The 16533-nt window shown below is 48.7% G+C and overlaps 1 protein-coding gene across 4 annotated transcripts in view; it reads left to right on the forward strand.

Moving 5' to 3' along the window:
• Positions 1-721: 721 nt before the first annotated feature.
• The window catches only part of CBFB (core-binding factor subunit beta), a 186555-nt gene continuing 170743 nt past the window's right edge, over positions 722-16533 (forward strand). For all 4 annotated transcript variants that reach the window (XM_085639689.1, XM_085639686.1, XM_085639687.1 and 1 more), the window contains exons 1-2: positions 722-1467; positions 11070-11156. In XM_085639689.1, coding sequence (XP_085495815.1) covers positions 1390-1467; positions 11070-11156 — 165 coding nt within the window. In that variant the 5' untranslated portion in view covers positions 722-1389. The remainder of the gene's footprint in view (positions 1468-11069; positions 11157-16533) is intronic.

Raw genomic sequence — 16533 nt, forward strand, 5'->3', positions numbered from 1 at the left:
CGGGTTATAAGGTTAGTGCACACACAGTCGACCTTAAACGTAGTTGGGGACATTTCACATTTACTATCTACACAATTTGCCAGATTCTCTGCAAATACGGATATTGCCTATCACAAACTTGCACCTGCACTTCTTTCATCTGCAAGGGTTAGTGCCAGCACTTCTCAGCACTGCTACGAAGCTTTTTAATGGGAGAGTACTGGCACTTCTCATCAGCAAACATGTACCCTGGGACAAGGATTACCCGCACTTCTATAATTTCATTTGAAACCCTGTTGCTGGTTTAAATGTACAACATTCCCAAACTCTGCTTTCGTCCGGGACGCACGCGACGACTGCTCGAATCCCCGGTGGGCACGTGCGCCAGCTCAGGAGCCGGGTCTCTGGTCCAGGACAAAGGGTGGATTTGCATTGTGCCGGTGCCAGCTGTATTGTCAGGACGTCCTGGGGGGCATGTACTTAAAACCCCATTAGAAGTGTCCCGTGGCAGAGGGCAGGGGTGTGTAATGAATGCCCTGGCCCTGCACTTCTACAAGTGCTGTATTTTCAAGCGGTGTGGGGCGAACGCGGAGCGAGTTAATCGCTTTACATAGAAGGAAGGGGCGGGTGGAAGGGCGGAGAGGAGGTAAGGAGTGGGGAGTGTAGGGGAGGGAGAGGAAGGGGTGGGGAAAGGTGAGGGAAGGCAGGGGAGGGGCGGGGGCGGAGGCGGTGGCTGCCGTCCAGCAGCCCCAGCACACACTTACTGTGCATGTCTAAGCTGCTGGAGTTTGCCAGGAGGAGGAAGTGAGTCCGAGGGAGTGCGCGAGCCCAGCAGCAGCCTGCCTGACAGGGTCTGAACTCTGAAACTAGCGCTGAATGTGATGACCGGAGACCGCAGTGAGAGCTTGGGGCCAGTCTGGCTATAGAATCCGCAGGGAGAGTCTGTCCTGGAGCGGGAGTTCTAGACATATATTCTGGTCAGAGCGCAGTGAGAATCTGCCCTGCCTGGGACCTGAATCCGCAGTGAGAAGCTGCCCTGCCTGGGACCTAAACCCGCAGTAAGAAGCTGTCTTGCCTGGAACCTGAACCCTCAGTGAAAATCTGCCCTGCCTGGGACCTGGACGGACCCTTAGTAAATATTTGCCCTTCCTGGAACCTGAACCCTCAGTGAGAATCCGCCCTGCCCCTGACCTGAGGTGGCTGAGCAGCAACCGTCCGCAGGGACCCCGTTGAGACAGTAGGACCAGTCGCAGGGACTGAGTCTGTCATTTCGCTCCGGGGCTCCGGCTCTGAGCTGCGGGGATACGCCGCATCCGGAGTATCTGGTCTGGAACTCGGGCAGAGCGCAGCGGGGCAGGGGACCCGGGCCTGCACCATCTCTCCGGGGCCCCCTCCCTCCCGGATACAAGCATGCCGCGGGTGGTGCCGGATCAGCGCAGCAAGTTCGAAAACGAGGAGTTCTTCAGGAAACTGAGCCGAGAGTGTGAGGTGAGACCCGGGAGTCTGATCCCCGGGGTCCCGGTGCAGGGGGAGGGGGCATCTTGAGGGAAGCTGGGAGGGGGGGGGGGGCTGGCAGCAGCATGGCGAGCTGTGAGGAGAACGGATCCTCTTCAAGGGATGAGGGTTGAGGAGATGGATGCAGGGGACGAGAGAGCTGTCCTTAAACACATGGAACCTGGCACCAACAGTAGTGCCTAGAGATTTATAGCAGTGTATTATAGCGCTACATACCCCAGTGCTGCCGTTTCTAAGGGTGTAAGTAGCATACATTACTGTTAAATGTAAGGGTGCTGGTCACTCTGGAGGTGGCTAGACGACGGGTGAAAGCGCGTCCACTCACTGACGGCAGTGGACAGAGACCACCAACACGAGCGGCTCCCAGGTAGGACTGGGTGGCTGCAGTCGAGGCCGCAGGCGGGACTGCGGGGCAGTCGTGGCTGCAGGTGGGCCAGTGGGCAGTCGTGGCTGCAGGTGGGACAGTGGGCAGTCGTGGCTGCAGGTGGGACAGTGGGCAGTCGTGGCTGCAGATGGTGCTGCGGGGCAGTCGTGGCTGCAGGTGGGACAGTGGGCAGTCGTGGCTGCAGGTGGGACAGTGGGCAGTCGTGGCTGCAGGTGGGACAGTGGGCAGTGGTGGCTGCAGATGGTGCTGCGGGGCAGTCGTCACTGCAGGTGGGGCTGCGGGGCAGTCGTGGCTGCAGGTAGGAATGTGGAGCAGTCGTGGCTGCAGGTGGTATTGTGGGGCAGTCGTGGCTGCAGGTTGGACTGTGGGGCAGTAGTGGCTGAGGGTGGGACTGTGGGGCAGTCGAGGCTGCGGATGGGTCAGTGGGGCAGTCGAGGCTTTAGGTGGGGTTGCGGGGCAGTCGTAGCTGAAGGTGGGACTGCGGGGCGGTCGTGGCTGCAGGTGGGACTGCGGGGCGGTCGTAGCTGCAGGTGGAACTGCGGGGCAGTCGTGGCTGCCGGTGGGACTGCGGGGCAGTCGTGGGTGCGGTGGGACTGCGGGGCGGTCGTGGCTGCAGGTGGGACTGTGGGGCAGTCGTGGGTGCGGTGGGACTGCGGGGCGGTCGTGGCTGCAGGTGGGACTGTGGGGCAGTCGTGGCTGCAGGTGGGACTATGGGGCAGTCCGAACACAGCAGCACCCATGGGTCGGCTGGAGCAATCGAGAGTGCTGTGGGGCGGGGGTGGGGGTGGGGGGTGTCTAGACATTACAAGGGTCCAGGTGTCGGAGTATGTTCATTCAAGTGCTGTGGTATTCAGATGAAAATGCTGGAGTACTTAAAAGTGCTTGGATGTGGGTTTTAGGGCAAAGTGCCGTGGATATTTGGGTGAAAGTGCCATAGGTATGTGATGCAAGTGCTGAGGTACTTGATTGGAGGTGAGTGGGATTTTATGGTGGAAGTGGTATGGGTATTTGTATTAAAGTGCTGGGGTATCTGATTGAAGGTGCATGTGGTTTTTGGGTGGACGTGCTTTGGGTATTTGTATGGAAGTGCTGGGGTATTTGATAGAAGGTGTCTGGGGTAGTTGGGTAGAAGTGCTCTGGGTATTTGGGTGGAGGCGCTGTGGGTTTTTGTATGGACGTGTTGGGGTATTTGAAGGTGCATGGGGTATTTGGGTAGGAACACTGATGGTATTTATATGGAAGTGCTTGGCTATTTGATTAAAGGTGCGTAAGGGCATTAGGGTGGAAGTGCTGTGGGTATTTCCATGGAAGTGCTGGTGTATAAGATTGAAGGGGCGTGGGGTATTTTGGTGGGAGTGCTCAGGGTATGTATATGGAAGTGCTGAGGTATTTTATTGAAGATGTGTGGGGTATTTGGGTGGAAGTACATTGGGTATTTTAGCACAAGTGCTGTCTGGTTGAAAGTGTTTGGAGGTATGTCGGTGAAAGATTGGGATATTTTGTTAAAAAGTGGCTGGTGTATTTAGGTGGCAGTGCTGGGAGATATTCGGGCAAATGCGCCGGGGGGCACCAGAGTGGAAATGCTGGGGCAAGCGATGAAAGAGATCAGGTATTTATTGTGGGTAGAAGTAAGCGACGCACGTTAAGACTGTGCAGTAACTTGATTGGCTATGCGAAGAGATGGGATTATAGGGGAAGATTAAGTAATTTATTGAAAAAGAAGAGGGGGTTTTACTGGGGTCTTTAGGGCATGGGTCTAGTACTGGGGGAGTAGACATTAGTACATGAGGAGAAAGGGCAGACGGGGTTGTAACGAGGTACACAAGGAAAAGCCACCAGCATTTGGGAAATAAGAGAAACGCTTCAAGGAAAGGGGGGATTTAGATAAAAGGGGGTGCATTTGAGAGAGACAAGATGAGGAGCTGGGATCGGAGTAAAGTTAATTGGGGTAGACATGGGGCGGCTAGAACAGTCAAGCTGTTGAGATCAGGTCATCAGGACATGTATGGAGTAGTGGTGGGGAGGTTGGGGTGTGAGGTGGGTTTTTTGGGGAGCAGGCGAGAGCTGCTGGGACCTTTGTGAGATAGATAGTTATCAGCCTTTTGGGGGAAGCAGAGATGGAGCTTAGGGGGGCAGAGGGTGCGGAGATGGGGAAGGAGGGGGGGGGGCAGAGGTGGGCCAGAGGTAGGGCTCTGGGGTGCAGCGATTGGTGTATCGGGGAGCAGTATGGGACTCTGGTGAAGCAGGGAATGGTCTGTTGGGGGCTGAGATGGGGTCTCTGGTGGCTCATAAATGGAGCTTTCAGTTGAGCAAAGCTAGGGCTGCTTGGGAATAGAGATGCGGTCACTGAGGGAGCTCCGGCAGGGAAACATGGGCAGAAGAGGAGGGGCTCCAGCCTCCAGGGTGCTGTCGGGTCAGCTCATGGGGCCGAGATGAGGCGCTTGGGGGCTACACATAATAGGGTTAGTGGGAGCCAAGATTTGACTATTGAGGGTGCGCGGGTTGGTTACTGCAGAAGCCGAGCTGGTGGAGCCGAGGAACGAACAAGGGACTATTGGAGCAGATTATGGGGATCCCGAGGGAGAAAATAAAAGGTTCTCGAGGGAAGATGATGCTGTGGAAGGGGCAGAACTACTGACGGGGCTGAGGCGGGGCTTCGGAGGGAGCCCCGGGGGGCAGAGGTGTGAATGTTGCTGAGGCAGAGATGGGTCTATTGGGATAGACGGGGTTCTGACTCTCGGGGTAGGGTAGCTATGGGCTGTTCCTGGAGTTGGGATTGGGCCACTAGAATCAGAAATTGGGATATTGGAACAAACATGGAGGTATGGGGGCAAATATGGACTGTTGTGGTAAACCTAATGTTATTGTTGGGAAGAGGGGAGGCGGTGGTCCGGGGGTGGGGGGTAAAATAACGCGTCGGTTGAGGCAGAGGATATTTCACACGTCACTGGACACATCGTTGCTCAGGGCCATGGTCAGATGACGTCATGCCGTCCAACGCATGGCACGCGCCTCCGGGTGATGCGCCTGTCCCCTCTCCCATTGCCTTCCTTGACTACTCAGCAGTGTGTAGGCCTCTTCCTAGTGCTCGCACTCTGGTAGTTTGTCTGACTCCCGTGCCTGACCCCCTCAGCAGAGTCTGCCTACTTCTCATCTTCTGCGTGCCTACTTACGGCACCGCGTCCTGTCACGCACCTGTCTGCTTCTTCACCCACCCTCTTAACATTAACGCTTAAGTGTGCTCTTTCCATCGGTGCTTGCCTACAGTGGCGTACACAGGGCATCATGGGCCCTGCTGCAAGCAAGGACGTGGACCCCCGATTCCTGGTAACTAGGGCTCAGTGGGCCTCTCTGGACTCTTGGCCCTGGTGTCACAGCCCCTGCCGCACCATTGAGAGCTACGCCCCTGCTTGTCTCACCACCCATAGCACAGCGCTGCACAGTGCACCTGCCTCTTGCACACAAGACGCGTGCCTCCCCACTACTGTAACACAATTCCTCACGTCACTCGTCCTATCAGGGGCGGGCCTAATACTGCCCCTACCTCTCCCACTACAGTCACTCTCCCCCTTCTCATTCGTAGGGACTTTTAAAGCACAGCGGTCACTTTAAGAGCCTCTTGGCGCTACGGGGTAGGCAGTTGTGCTGATTTGCAATTCCACTGGATCACACTGCTTGGAGTAGAGCAAGGTTTTAAGAGCCTTTCCAAATCCATATGAAGAAGGTTCGAGGCGCATTTCAAGAGACAGAGAATTCCACAATGGAGCACCACAACGCTTTCGCCCCCCCTCGTTTCATGTTTCATGAAGGGATTATATACATCGCTTTAGTTTGTTATCTGATTCCTCGAAGGCATTTAATTTCTTGAAATTCTTTACAAGAAATTTAGGTCCGATGTCATAGCACCTTTTTGTGAAAGACAAGCTGCCTTAAATAATCCTTTTACTCACAGAGAGCCAATGAAGCTGACGCAGGTAGCTGGAACCTCCTTCATTTGTTTACTTCACGCCCCAATTAGCAGCATGAATGAATCTCCTCCCCCCCCCCCCCCACCCCACACACTGGCAGTTCCCCACCCCGTACCTTTTAGATGTACTACTTTCGTCTACGCCCCTTTAACAGCCACCCTGCTGGACTAGCGCGCAGAATACAGAGTTCGCGGTTCCAAGGTGGCACACAGTGCCCCCTCCCTCCCCAGCGCATATTTCCCTTTGAGTTAAGCTGCCCCTCTGCACCCCCACCGCAGCTTAAAAGCAGACGCCTGGAGTGAGCCAGGCTGAGACTAAAGCATTTTTTTTTTTTACTTTGCAAACTTCCTCTCGCGCTCTAAATTTAAACTTCCTGTTTCACGCAGACAGGCGCATGAAAAGCCAGGCAGCAGTTGCAGGCCGCCCTGCAGGCACGGGAGGGCGCATGCATGTGGGAGCATTTCCCGCCAGCTGAAGTCCTCTGCTGGAGGCGCATGCGCGTGTGTGCTGCACCCCACCATGAGCCTCCAGCTGAAGGTGCACACACGAGTGAGCTCCACTGCCAGCACCTCTGCACTGCACTCCCAGCGGGGGCCCTCGTATGAAGGTATGCGCACGTGTGCCGCACGTCTGCCAGCGGCCACCGGCTGGTGGCACATAGATGCCAAGTTCCCAGCTAGGGGCGCTCGCTAGAGGGACATACATGTGAGCAGCACTCCCAGCAGGCCCCTGGTTGTAGGTACATACATGTGTGATCTGCACTAGCAGCAGGAGTCCATGTGCGGAGCTAAACACATTACACGAGCCCTTGACTGGAGGCTCATACATATCGTACTGGCAGATCCCCTTGGAACATGCATGTGCAGTACTAGCACCAGTCCTCAGCTAGAGCCACATGCGTGTGTGCACTGCATTGCCAAAAGGAACCATTCCCTGCAGGCACGTGTGCACTACCCTCCGGACTGGAGCCAATGCCTGGAGGCACATACATGTGTGCACTGCCCTCCGGACAGGAGCCCATGCTTGGAGGCACATACATGTGTGCCGTGCCCTCCTGACAACAGCCCATGCCTGGCGGCACATACATGTGTGCACTGCCTGCCAGACTGGAGCTAATGCCTGGAGGCACGTACATGTGTGCACTGCCCTCCGGACAGAAGCCCATGCCTGGAGGCACATACATGTGTGCACTGCACTGTGTGCACTACCCGCCGGAAAAGAGCCCATGCCTGGAGGCACATATATGTGTGCACTGCCCTTCAGACTGGAGCCCATGCCTGGAGGCACATACATAAGTGCACTGCACTGTGTGCACTACACTCCGGACAGGAGCCCATGCCTGGAGGTACATACATGTGTGAACTGCACTTCGGACAGGAGCCCATGCCTGAAGGCACATACATGTGTGCGCTGCCCTCCGGACAGGAGGCCATGCCTGGAGGCACATACATGTGTGCACTGCCTCCGAATAGGAGCCCATGCCTGAAGGCACATACATATGTGAACTACACTCATAGCAGGATGCTATGCCTGGTGGCAGGCGCGCAACGCCCATTGGGCTCAAAAGGCTTCAGCCCTCCCCATCGTGTGTGTCAGCCCGGGCTGAGAAAGCTTCCCGGGCACACACACAGCCGCACCCGAGTACTTCACAGGCCTTTAAAAAAGACAATTTACGTGTTAACGAGGCTTTGTTGCTGTTCACCCCTTCTTAGAGCCCCTGCATCTCCACTCTGCATATTGCTGGAAGAGTCAGCCCTCCCCGAAATATTTCGTAGCCCTCCAACATGGTGCACTGCACTCCCAACAGGAGCCACGGGCTTCTCACACATACATTTGTGCGCTGCACTCCGAGCAGGAGCCCTCACCTGGAAGCAGGCGCGCAACACCCAGGGCTTCAGCCCCCCCCCCCCCCCCGTCGTGTGTGGCAACCCGGGCTGAGACACCTTCCCGGGCAAAAAAGCAGCCGCACCCGAGCACTTCACAGGTCTTTAAAAGACCATTTGCATGTTAATGAGGCCTCCCTGTTGTTTCACCCCCTCTAAGAGCCCCTGCAGCTCCACTCTGCCTATTGCTCACCCCTTCTAAGAGCCCCTGCAGCTCCACTCTGCCTATTGCTTAAAGTTCAGCCCCCCCCCGAAATTTTTGCTCAGCCCCCCCGAAATTTTTGCTCAGCCCCCCCCCCCCCCGAAATTTTGCTCTAGTTGCGCCTCTGCCTGGAAGCACATACATGTGCACTCCTAGCAGGAGCCACTGGCTGCTCGCACATACGTGTGTGCGCTGCAGTCCGAGCAGGATCCCTCACCTGGAACAACATGCACGTGCATGCTGCTCGGCACTCCCAGCAGAAGCTTCTGGCTGCTAGCACATAAATGCATGCTCTGCACTCCGAGCAGGGGCCCTCTCGTGGAAGTGCATACTTGTTCATGCTGCATTGCACTCCCAGCAAAAGCCACTGGCTGCTAGTATATACATGTGTGCGCTGCACTCCCAGCAGGATACCTCGCCTGGAAACACATACATGTGCACTCCAAGCAGAAGCCAAGCCCACTGGCTGCTTGCACATACATGTTTGCGTTGCATTCCGAGCAGGGTCCCTCTCCTGGGACCACATACATGTGCACTCCAAGCAGGAGCTACTGGCTGGTAGCACCTACATGCGTGCACTGCATTCCGTGCAGGGGCCTTCGCGTGGAAGCACATACATGTGCACTCCGAGCAGAGGCCTTCGCGTGGAAGCACACACATGTGCACTCCAAGCAGGAGCCAAGCCCACTGGCTGCTTGCACATACATGTTTGCGTTGCATTCCCAGCTAGATCTCTCTCCTGGAACCACATACATGTGCACTCCAAGCAGGAGCTACTGGCTCGTAGCACCTACATGCGTGCGCTGCATTCCGAGCAGAGGCCTTCGCGCGGAAGCACATACATGTGCACTCCGAGCAGGGGCATTCGCGTGGAAGCACACACATGTGCACTCCAAGCAGGAGCCAAGCCCACTGGCTGCTTGCACTTCCATGTGCGCGCTGTACTCCGAGCAGAGGCCCTCTAACGGAAGCAATGCTGTGTAACAGGGCCCAGACCCAGTCTGACACGGAGTCCAGATGTTAACGAGCCCTCGGGGCGGCCCCTGTCACGAGCTCTCAGGATGTCTGCAGAGGCCGACATTATCAGATCCCTGCGGCTCGTGACTCCGTCTCGTCACGAAAAACACGCGTAGAGTATCTGTGACAGCTTTATTTGTGCGGGAGCGACAGATAAGGAGGAAAACTCGGCACATGTTTACAACTCAGTGAATAAATGTTGCGCGTTTCTATCTTTCCCTGCTTACAAATGTATCCCTGCAATGTATCAAATACAGGCAGACTCCACGTTGCTGTTGTTTAACTTTTTTGTTTTTCTGCACTTTATCATATTGGTTGAAATAAAATGCCAGAAATAGTATAAGATGTTGACATTAAGATGAGAAGTACATTCTGAGCTGAGTAAGCTATGAACAGAGATATGGGTTTTGTACAACGATAGTGTGTGAAATAATTTTTACCGAGCCTGAGCCGAATCTATCTTTCTAGATCACCTGTTGCCCTGTTGTATTCTTCCCAAAATGGAGGGTTAGCGGAAGTAACACCCCACACTCTATGACACCTTGTGATGGCGTCACAGTAATTGACAGAACATGGGCTTTGGTCCACTTTGAGCTTCTTCGACCAGCTATTGTCATTTTTGAAACCTCTGTTCAAAAATCCAGGTTGAAGTCAACATGCAAAAACAACCATCCACTAAAAGTAATTAGGCTTAAAAACAGTATTCTAACATCCGGGCCATAGGAATTATGCTTCATGGAAAGACCAAACGATGTGGCAGGGTTGACTAAATTATGCAACAAGATAAGGGAAATTATGTGACGTAATATGGCACATTTTCTGATAGCATTACTTCAATATTTTGTCATTTTACACATGGTAACACTGTCTGTGGAAAGATTTCTACTCATTTGTAGTAGTTTAACTACCAAATACAGCAATAAGCAACTGAGTGATAAACATTTGCGAATGGCCTTCTACTGTGCAGGACTACGTCACGTTTTTAGCAACGTTTGATCTGTTTGAGCTAGAAATGAATATTTTTGTTTAAATCTGCAGTTTATGCAGCAGATGACGGATTTTGTGGTAAATGCGGCAATCTATAATTATGCGGGAAATGCTGCAACTGCAGAACCACATAATTCCAGAAGCCCTGACTACAAGTTGAATCAAAGGATTTACATAAGTCCATGGGTGATGCAGGCTGCCGCATGGGGTGGGCCTTTTCTCCTCTTACTTCATAAGCCTCTTGTCTGCATGTATGTATGGCCTAGCGCAAACATAACTACAAAGCGACAGTGGTGCATGTGGGGAGCAGCATACAATGGCGGTGAAACAAGCGCTAATCGGTGGAGCTGGACTTCTTTGTGAGAAGTCCATATATAGAGTAGGTACAAACGATTTGTTCGCGGAAGGGTAGAGGTTCCTTTAAGAATCACTGGCCATTTAACCTAACACTTGTGTTGTCATATTACTTTATAATATTTAGTATTTATGCAATAGTAACTTTACTCGGTCTGTTAATATGTATTTCCAGATATATTTCTTCTCTTTTCCTTCTTAGTTTACATTAGTGATCCAATTAGCCATGATAGTTCATTACTTGTAAGCTTCTATTATGTTAATTGCATTCAAACTAGTAAATACACTTATCTATATTGTAGATATCGCTTTGTACTTTCTCTTACAGTAATCTTTAAAAAAAATATATAGTGCCATCATTTTTTTAAATAATTTAATACATTTAAAAAATAGATAATTGAAACAACTTTCATTCTGTCACTATACTTATTGGATATAATGTATTTTTTTCCTTTAAATCAAATATAAATGTTCTAACTTATTAAAAGAAAAAATAGTGGTTTGTGTGTTTTGAGTCATGATGTACTTCTTGCCTGTTTTGTTTTTCTTCTTCTATGGATCAATGTTAAATGTTGTTTGGATTGAACAAGGGCAGAGGGCCCTACTGCTCCAAGGATTAATGACAGCAATAAGCATTTATAAAAGGCCAATCTCATTTCCTGCGGCCTAAACTTTGCAGGCACGTAGGCCTGAATTGGATGCCCTCTCAGGCCATCCCTCTAGAGCCTGACATCTGATCACAGTAAGAGGCTTGACTCCTGGTGTCCTCTTCTCTGCAGATTAAGTACACCGGCTTCAGGGACCGACCGCACGAGGAGAGGCAGGCCCGCTTCCAGAACGCGTGCCGCGATGGCCGCTCGGAAATCGTAAGTGTCCCATGTCCTCTACCTTTATACAGAATTATGTGTAATACCGTAGATTTATTTTGTGATTTTAACCTGTGTGTATGTACTCTCATCGTATTGTAATGGTTTTAAATTAACTATAACACGCAAACAAATACCTTGGTTTTCAAAAGGAAGAGGAGGCAGGGAAAGAGATCAACCCAAATGAAATGGGATATTCCTTTTTAAGGACGATTTCCTGGTTCTTTAAATGGACTATAGAACTATGATGTGATACGTCCATGATCCTATAGATTTGAATGTTTACAAGAGCTCCCACTTTATTTAGATAAAGGAATTGAGTCACAAAGATGGAAAGAGGGTTGCCCTGGATCACACAGTTTGGTCAAATGCTTTAGCCAGAATTAGTGCGTGGGTCTCTTGATTCCACAAGTAACAAGTTAATTACATAGTAATTAAAGCACACTTCTAATATTTCAAATCCTAATTTGATTTTAGTATTTTCTTAAACAGGTGTTGCTTAGAGCTTTTCATCCTCTGTTCCACCACTCCGCATTCTTCCTCTTCTTTCTATCTTGCATATACTTTGAGACAACTCCAATACCGGTTCCTAAAATCTTCGTTGCCTCTCTAAATATTATGGTGGCTTAAAATGTCATATTTTTTGAAGATTTGCTTTATTGTTGTGCCCTTTTCCTTTTTTGTTTTTTTATTTTGAGATTTTCCATGTCTATTAAATTACCACTGTGCACAGATACCTCCTTTTATCTCACCACATCTTCAGAGCGCTTCTAGTAGTTTTCTGGCCCCAGTTTGTGGTAGAGCGGGGTTTTCACTAGTGTCTTAAGATAGTGTTTCCGCTAGCTCCCACATCCACCAACAACCTTTCTTTGCAATTTATGTGGCCTCTAAGAGACACCCAACAGTCCCCTTACAAGCCTAGCGGCAACAAGCCCCCTATTAACAATGGTCTCCGAAGAGGGCTCCTGGGCATCAGATGTGCAGCTTTGTCAAAGGCATGAAGCGATAAATCCGCTCTACTATAGCACAGTCGAAGACAAGATACTCAATGGTAATTAAATACCGAATTTGAAGAGTATAATGATGGCTGAGAGGTAAGCTGAAAGATTGTCAGTAAAATAAACCCGCGTCGGCAAAGCCAAAACTTGTGACCTTAACAAGTCCGTTTGATTATGAAATTAATTTTTTAAAAACTCACAAGCATATCACAAAAAATAAAAAGAAGAAAAACACACTGCTGCCTAAATGCGGTAACCATATGCTTGCAATAAGAAATTTAAATTCACCATTATATATCATTTTAACACGATGGTATGAGAGCTTCCTAAGATGCAGATATACTTGGAACAGGTATGCAAAACCCTTTTTAGCTTTGAAACATACCATAGGAATTCATGATTCTTACTGGTGCAAAAAAAAGGTAGCATTGGCTTTGAATTTCTCTAACCTGAAGACATAGTTTAAACACACAGGATACCCTATGAGATGGACACATGTTAACACAGACAGACAAAAATGTACAATGAGTTGAGCCACTGCACCTGATTTAGAGGGTGGCGGGTGGGTTGATCTGTCACAAACGTGGCACATATTCCTTCCGCCGTATTACAAGGACCATACACTTGTAGTAAGTCGAATGCGATCTCTGTCACATTTTTGACAGAGTATCCCTTCTGCCAAGTTATATATAAGGCCCACAGTCTTTACTATTGTATTTTTGATATAAATATAGAGTCTCTTGTATCTCAGCCATCCATGTGGCTTTAATAATGCTCTTTAGTTCAATTGATTTAATTGAAGTGAACCTAGGCTACAACTCCTAAATGCATTTCATTGCGACATGATAATTACGGCTGTAAATATGATGACATAGGGTCTAGCGGTAAGCCAATTTATGGTTCTCGGTTGCTATTGAGCTTGGTAGCTATTTAACATAACGATTTACGATCCGCGCATCTTTAGGCTTTATAAAATACAGTAGGATTGCTGCTTTCTCCCCCATTGCTGATCAGTGATCACATAAATTCTTTCTCCTTCCTGCCTCTTGTCTTTTTTTTTTTTTTATAAGTGTATTTCAATGTTATTTTAATTGGATGCTCTTAATTGCAGATCTTTCGCTCTCCTTGCAGTGCGCCTTGGCCTGTCCTGACCTTCGTTTTACGCTCCGCCAAACATCACAACATCAGTAGATGCTTGCTATGCGCGAGCTTGAGCAAAGCATTGGTGTTCTAATGATAACCAATGCTTGGAAAATGGAAATTGGCAGAATCTTCCACTCTCTTTTGCAGTCTCTGTAAAAAAAACAATGATTGAATGGGCATAGACACCGTCTGTCTCTATGCCACCCAGTCTTGTGCCTTTTTTACCTTTCCCATTATGATAAGTATAATAAGTGTCTTACTAGTCTTAGCATGCTTAATGTTGTTGCCTCAAATACCAATACTGCCTTAAACTCCACCTCATGACAGGGGATAGCTGGTAGCTACCAATGGGCATGGAGTATTAATACCGTCACGTACCCAAAGTGGTCTTTCGACACTCACAGTGACTAAACATACTGTAGAGACTTCAGGTTCCAGTACTCTCAGTCCTGGACCATTTCTGAGCAGATCATCCAGAGCAGATTTTGCTTTTCATTCAGAGACTTGTAGTCCTAAGTTTATAATGAGAGTCATAACTACAATTCCCAGAATGCAAAGTAAAACTCTAAATTGGACAAGCTACTCATGCATATACAGGGGAAGCTTGAGAGCTTTGACAGTCCACCCATCATAAAGCCTCACCAGTGGCGAAAGGTGCTTTGGTTCACTATAGGCAAATCTCACACAAGGACTGTTTAAAGAGCCCACTAGGTGTTCAAGTTTATCTTAAAATGGAGATTCCATTCTCAGTCACAAGTAGATTTAAAATTGCAGGTTTGTGGTAAACAAAATTATGTACTTTTTATTTTCTGGTTCAAGGGTCTTGCCAAGGTTACCAGATGATTCCATTTCACCTGGGACACCAGTTTCCAGTCCTGAGCTTGCTTTTAACTACACTATTAAAGTTTAAAAAAACATAAACAACATACTCATATGATATCTAACTTCTTAACAAACGCAGATATCTCAAATATGTTTTTACATTTAATGTTAACCTGCTTAAATCCACGTTTCTTTAGCGACTTTAAATTATTTTCAAGGAATACTGGGCAATTAATCACACTGAATTATTCATATGTCCATTCGAACCACCTACATTTATTTAGCAGAATTTATTTATGATATTTTAGCGTTACCGCTACCCTAGAAGGTGTCAGTGCCCTTTGCATTTTTGACACATAAAAAAAGATCAAGGTTCCTAAACTACATGTAGACAATGAAAACAGCATTGGTTGAATTTGAAATTCAAATAATATAAAGATTATGGTTAAGAAAGCGATGGAAGAGAGGTGGGTGAGAAAGAAGAAGGTAAGAAGACAGAGCATCCTAGGTAGAGACCAATTGTTCTTCATCTGTTGGTGAGGAGGAGGAAATGAGAATTAAACGTGTGTACTGAATTGTATAGTTTTCAGTTTTCTTGAAAAGTCAAGATTTATTTTGGGATTTCATGGTCTGGGAGTGAGTTCCACAATGAAGGAGCAGAACCAGAAACATATTTTGCCTTTGATTTTAGCTGTAGAATTTGTTTCCTACAGAGTTAATCAATACCTCTCAAAGGGCCTCATGTAGGTAGCATACCAGTTACCACTTCTAAAATACCGAACGATACCGAATCGGTATTTTAGAAGTGGTAACTCGTATGTAGGTAATGAGTCGGTATTTTTTACCGATTCGTTACAAGTCGGTAATTACCGAATCGGTATTTGGAGGGTATGCCTCATTACCGAATCGGTAAATACCGATTCGGTAATGGGGGGAACACATGAAAGGGTGGCAGGGTGTCACATTGACACCCTGTTGCACCCCTGATTCAGCCATGTGTGCACATGTGGCACACATACATGCCCTAAGGGCATGTATGTATGCCACATTGCACACTGCTACGCGCGTAAAAATGCTTAAACACATACATTAATTATTTACCACCAACTATAAGTTGGTGGTAAATACCGACTCTAAAACACACCCACACACTCCCCCTACATCTCGATTTTGGCTTCGGAATTTACCGAATCGGTAAAATTACCGATTCGGACTAGTTACCGATTCGGTAACATTACCGATTCGGTATTATTACCGAATCGGTAATTTTACCGATTCGGTAAATTCCGAAGCCAAAACTTGTCCCCCTACATACCAATAGCCAAAATACCGGTCGGTAACGGTATAATTACCGAAAATCGGCCGTTACCGACCGGTGTTTGGCTACCTACATGAGGCCCAAAATGTTTAGGTCAGAGTGGAGATATGCAGGTTGTTGATGCCTTTAAAGTCTTCCATTTTGTACCCGACAATTAACCTCATTACCCCTTACCCATTACCTTTAACCCCTTACACTTAGCCCATGCCTTACCCAGAAACCCTTACACTTAATCCATTGAAGTTACCTCTTTTCCTTCACACTGTTATCCTAAAAGTATTATTTTCATATTACTTTAATTTTTGTATTATTATACTCACAATGAAATGACAAATGACGATATGGTCTAGGGTGAAGTTGTTGTTCATGTTATGAGTATTTGTAGAGTGCACGTCTCACCCGGAAGGGTGTCCTGGCCCTGAAAAGCAAAAGCGGTGTGGGCCGAGTCAGGGTCGATACTAAGTGAAGGGCCCATGTCTTTAGTTTCTAGTAAAGTTCAAGAACTGAGGAGGTGGCTCTAATGTGCAGGAGTAGGTCGTTCCAGACTTTGGGAACAAAGTAGGAGATCCGGCTGCCAGATCTGCTTCTGTGTATGCTGGGGATGTGTGCGAGTAGGACACCGGCTGAGCAGAGGAGTCAGGTAGGAATGTGGAAGTTAACGCAATTGTTGAGATTGGTAGGGCCGATGTTGTGCAAGGCTTTGTATGTGTGCATGAGGAGTGTGAAGAGTGCTTGGTTGTGGATGGAGAGCTAGTGGAGGTCTTTGAGGTGTGGAGTGATGTGGGTGTGGAGGGAGGCATCTGAATGTGAGTCTGACAGCAGAATTCTGTATGTTCTAGAGTCCTCTGGTCAGATTTGCATTGATTCCTATGTAGAGTGCGTTTCCATGGTCCAACCTAATGGTGATGAAGGCTCTGGTGATGGTTCTGCAGGTGCTGAAGGGAAGCCACTTGGTAATTGTAGGAGGCTGGCTTAGTATATGGTGCTCAATTATGTAAGTGTAGCACCCTGCAGTAAACAAGACAACCCTTATGGTGATTTTAGTGGTCTTAGACAACAGTAGAAAGCTCTCTAAGTGGTAACTGTGGAGAGCAGC

The sequence above is a fragment of the Triturus cristatus genome, chromosome 12, assembly GCF_964204655.1.
Source record: "Triturus cristatus chromosome 12, aTriCri1.1, whole genome shotgun sequence".
Taxonomy (NCBI): domain Eukaryota; kingdom Metazoa; phylum Chordata; class Amphibia; order Caudata; family Salamandridae; genus Triturus; species Triturus cristatus.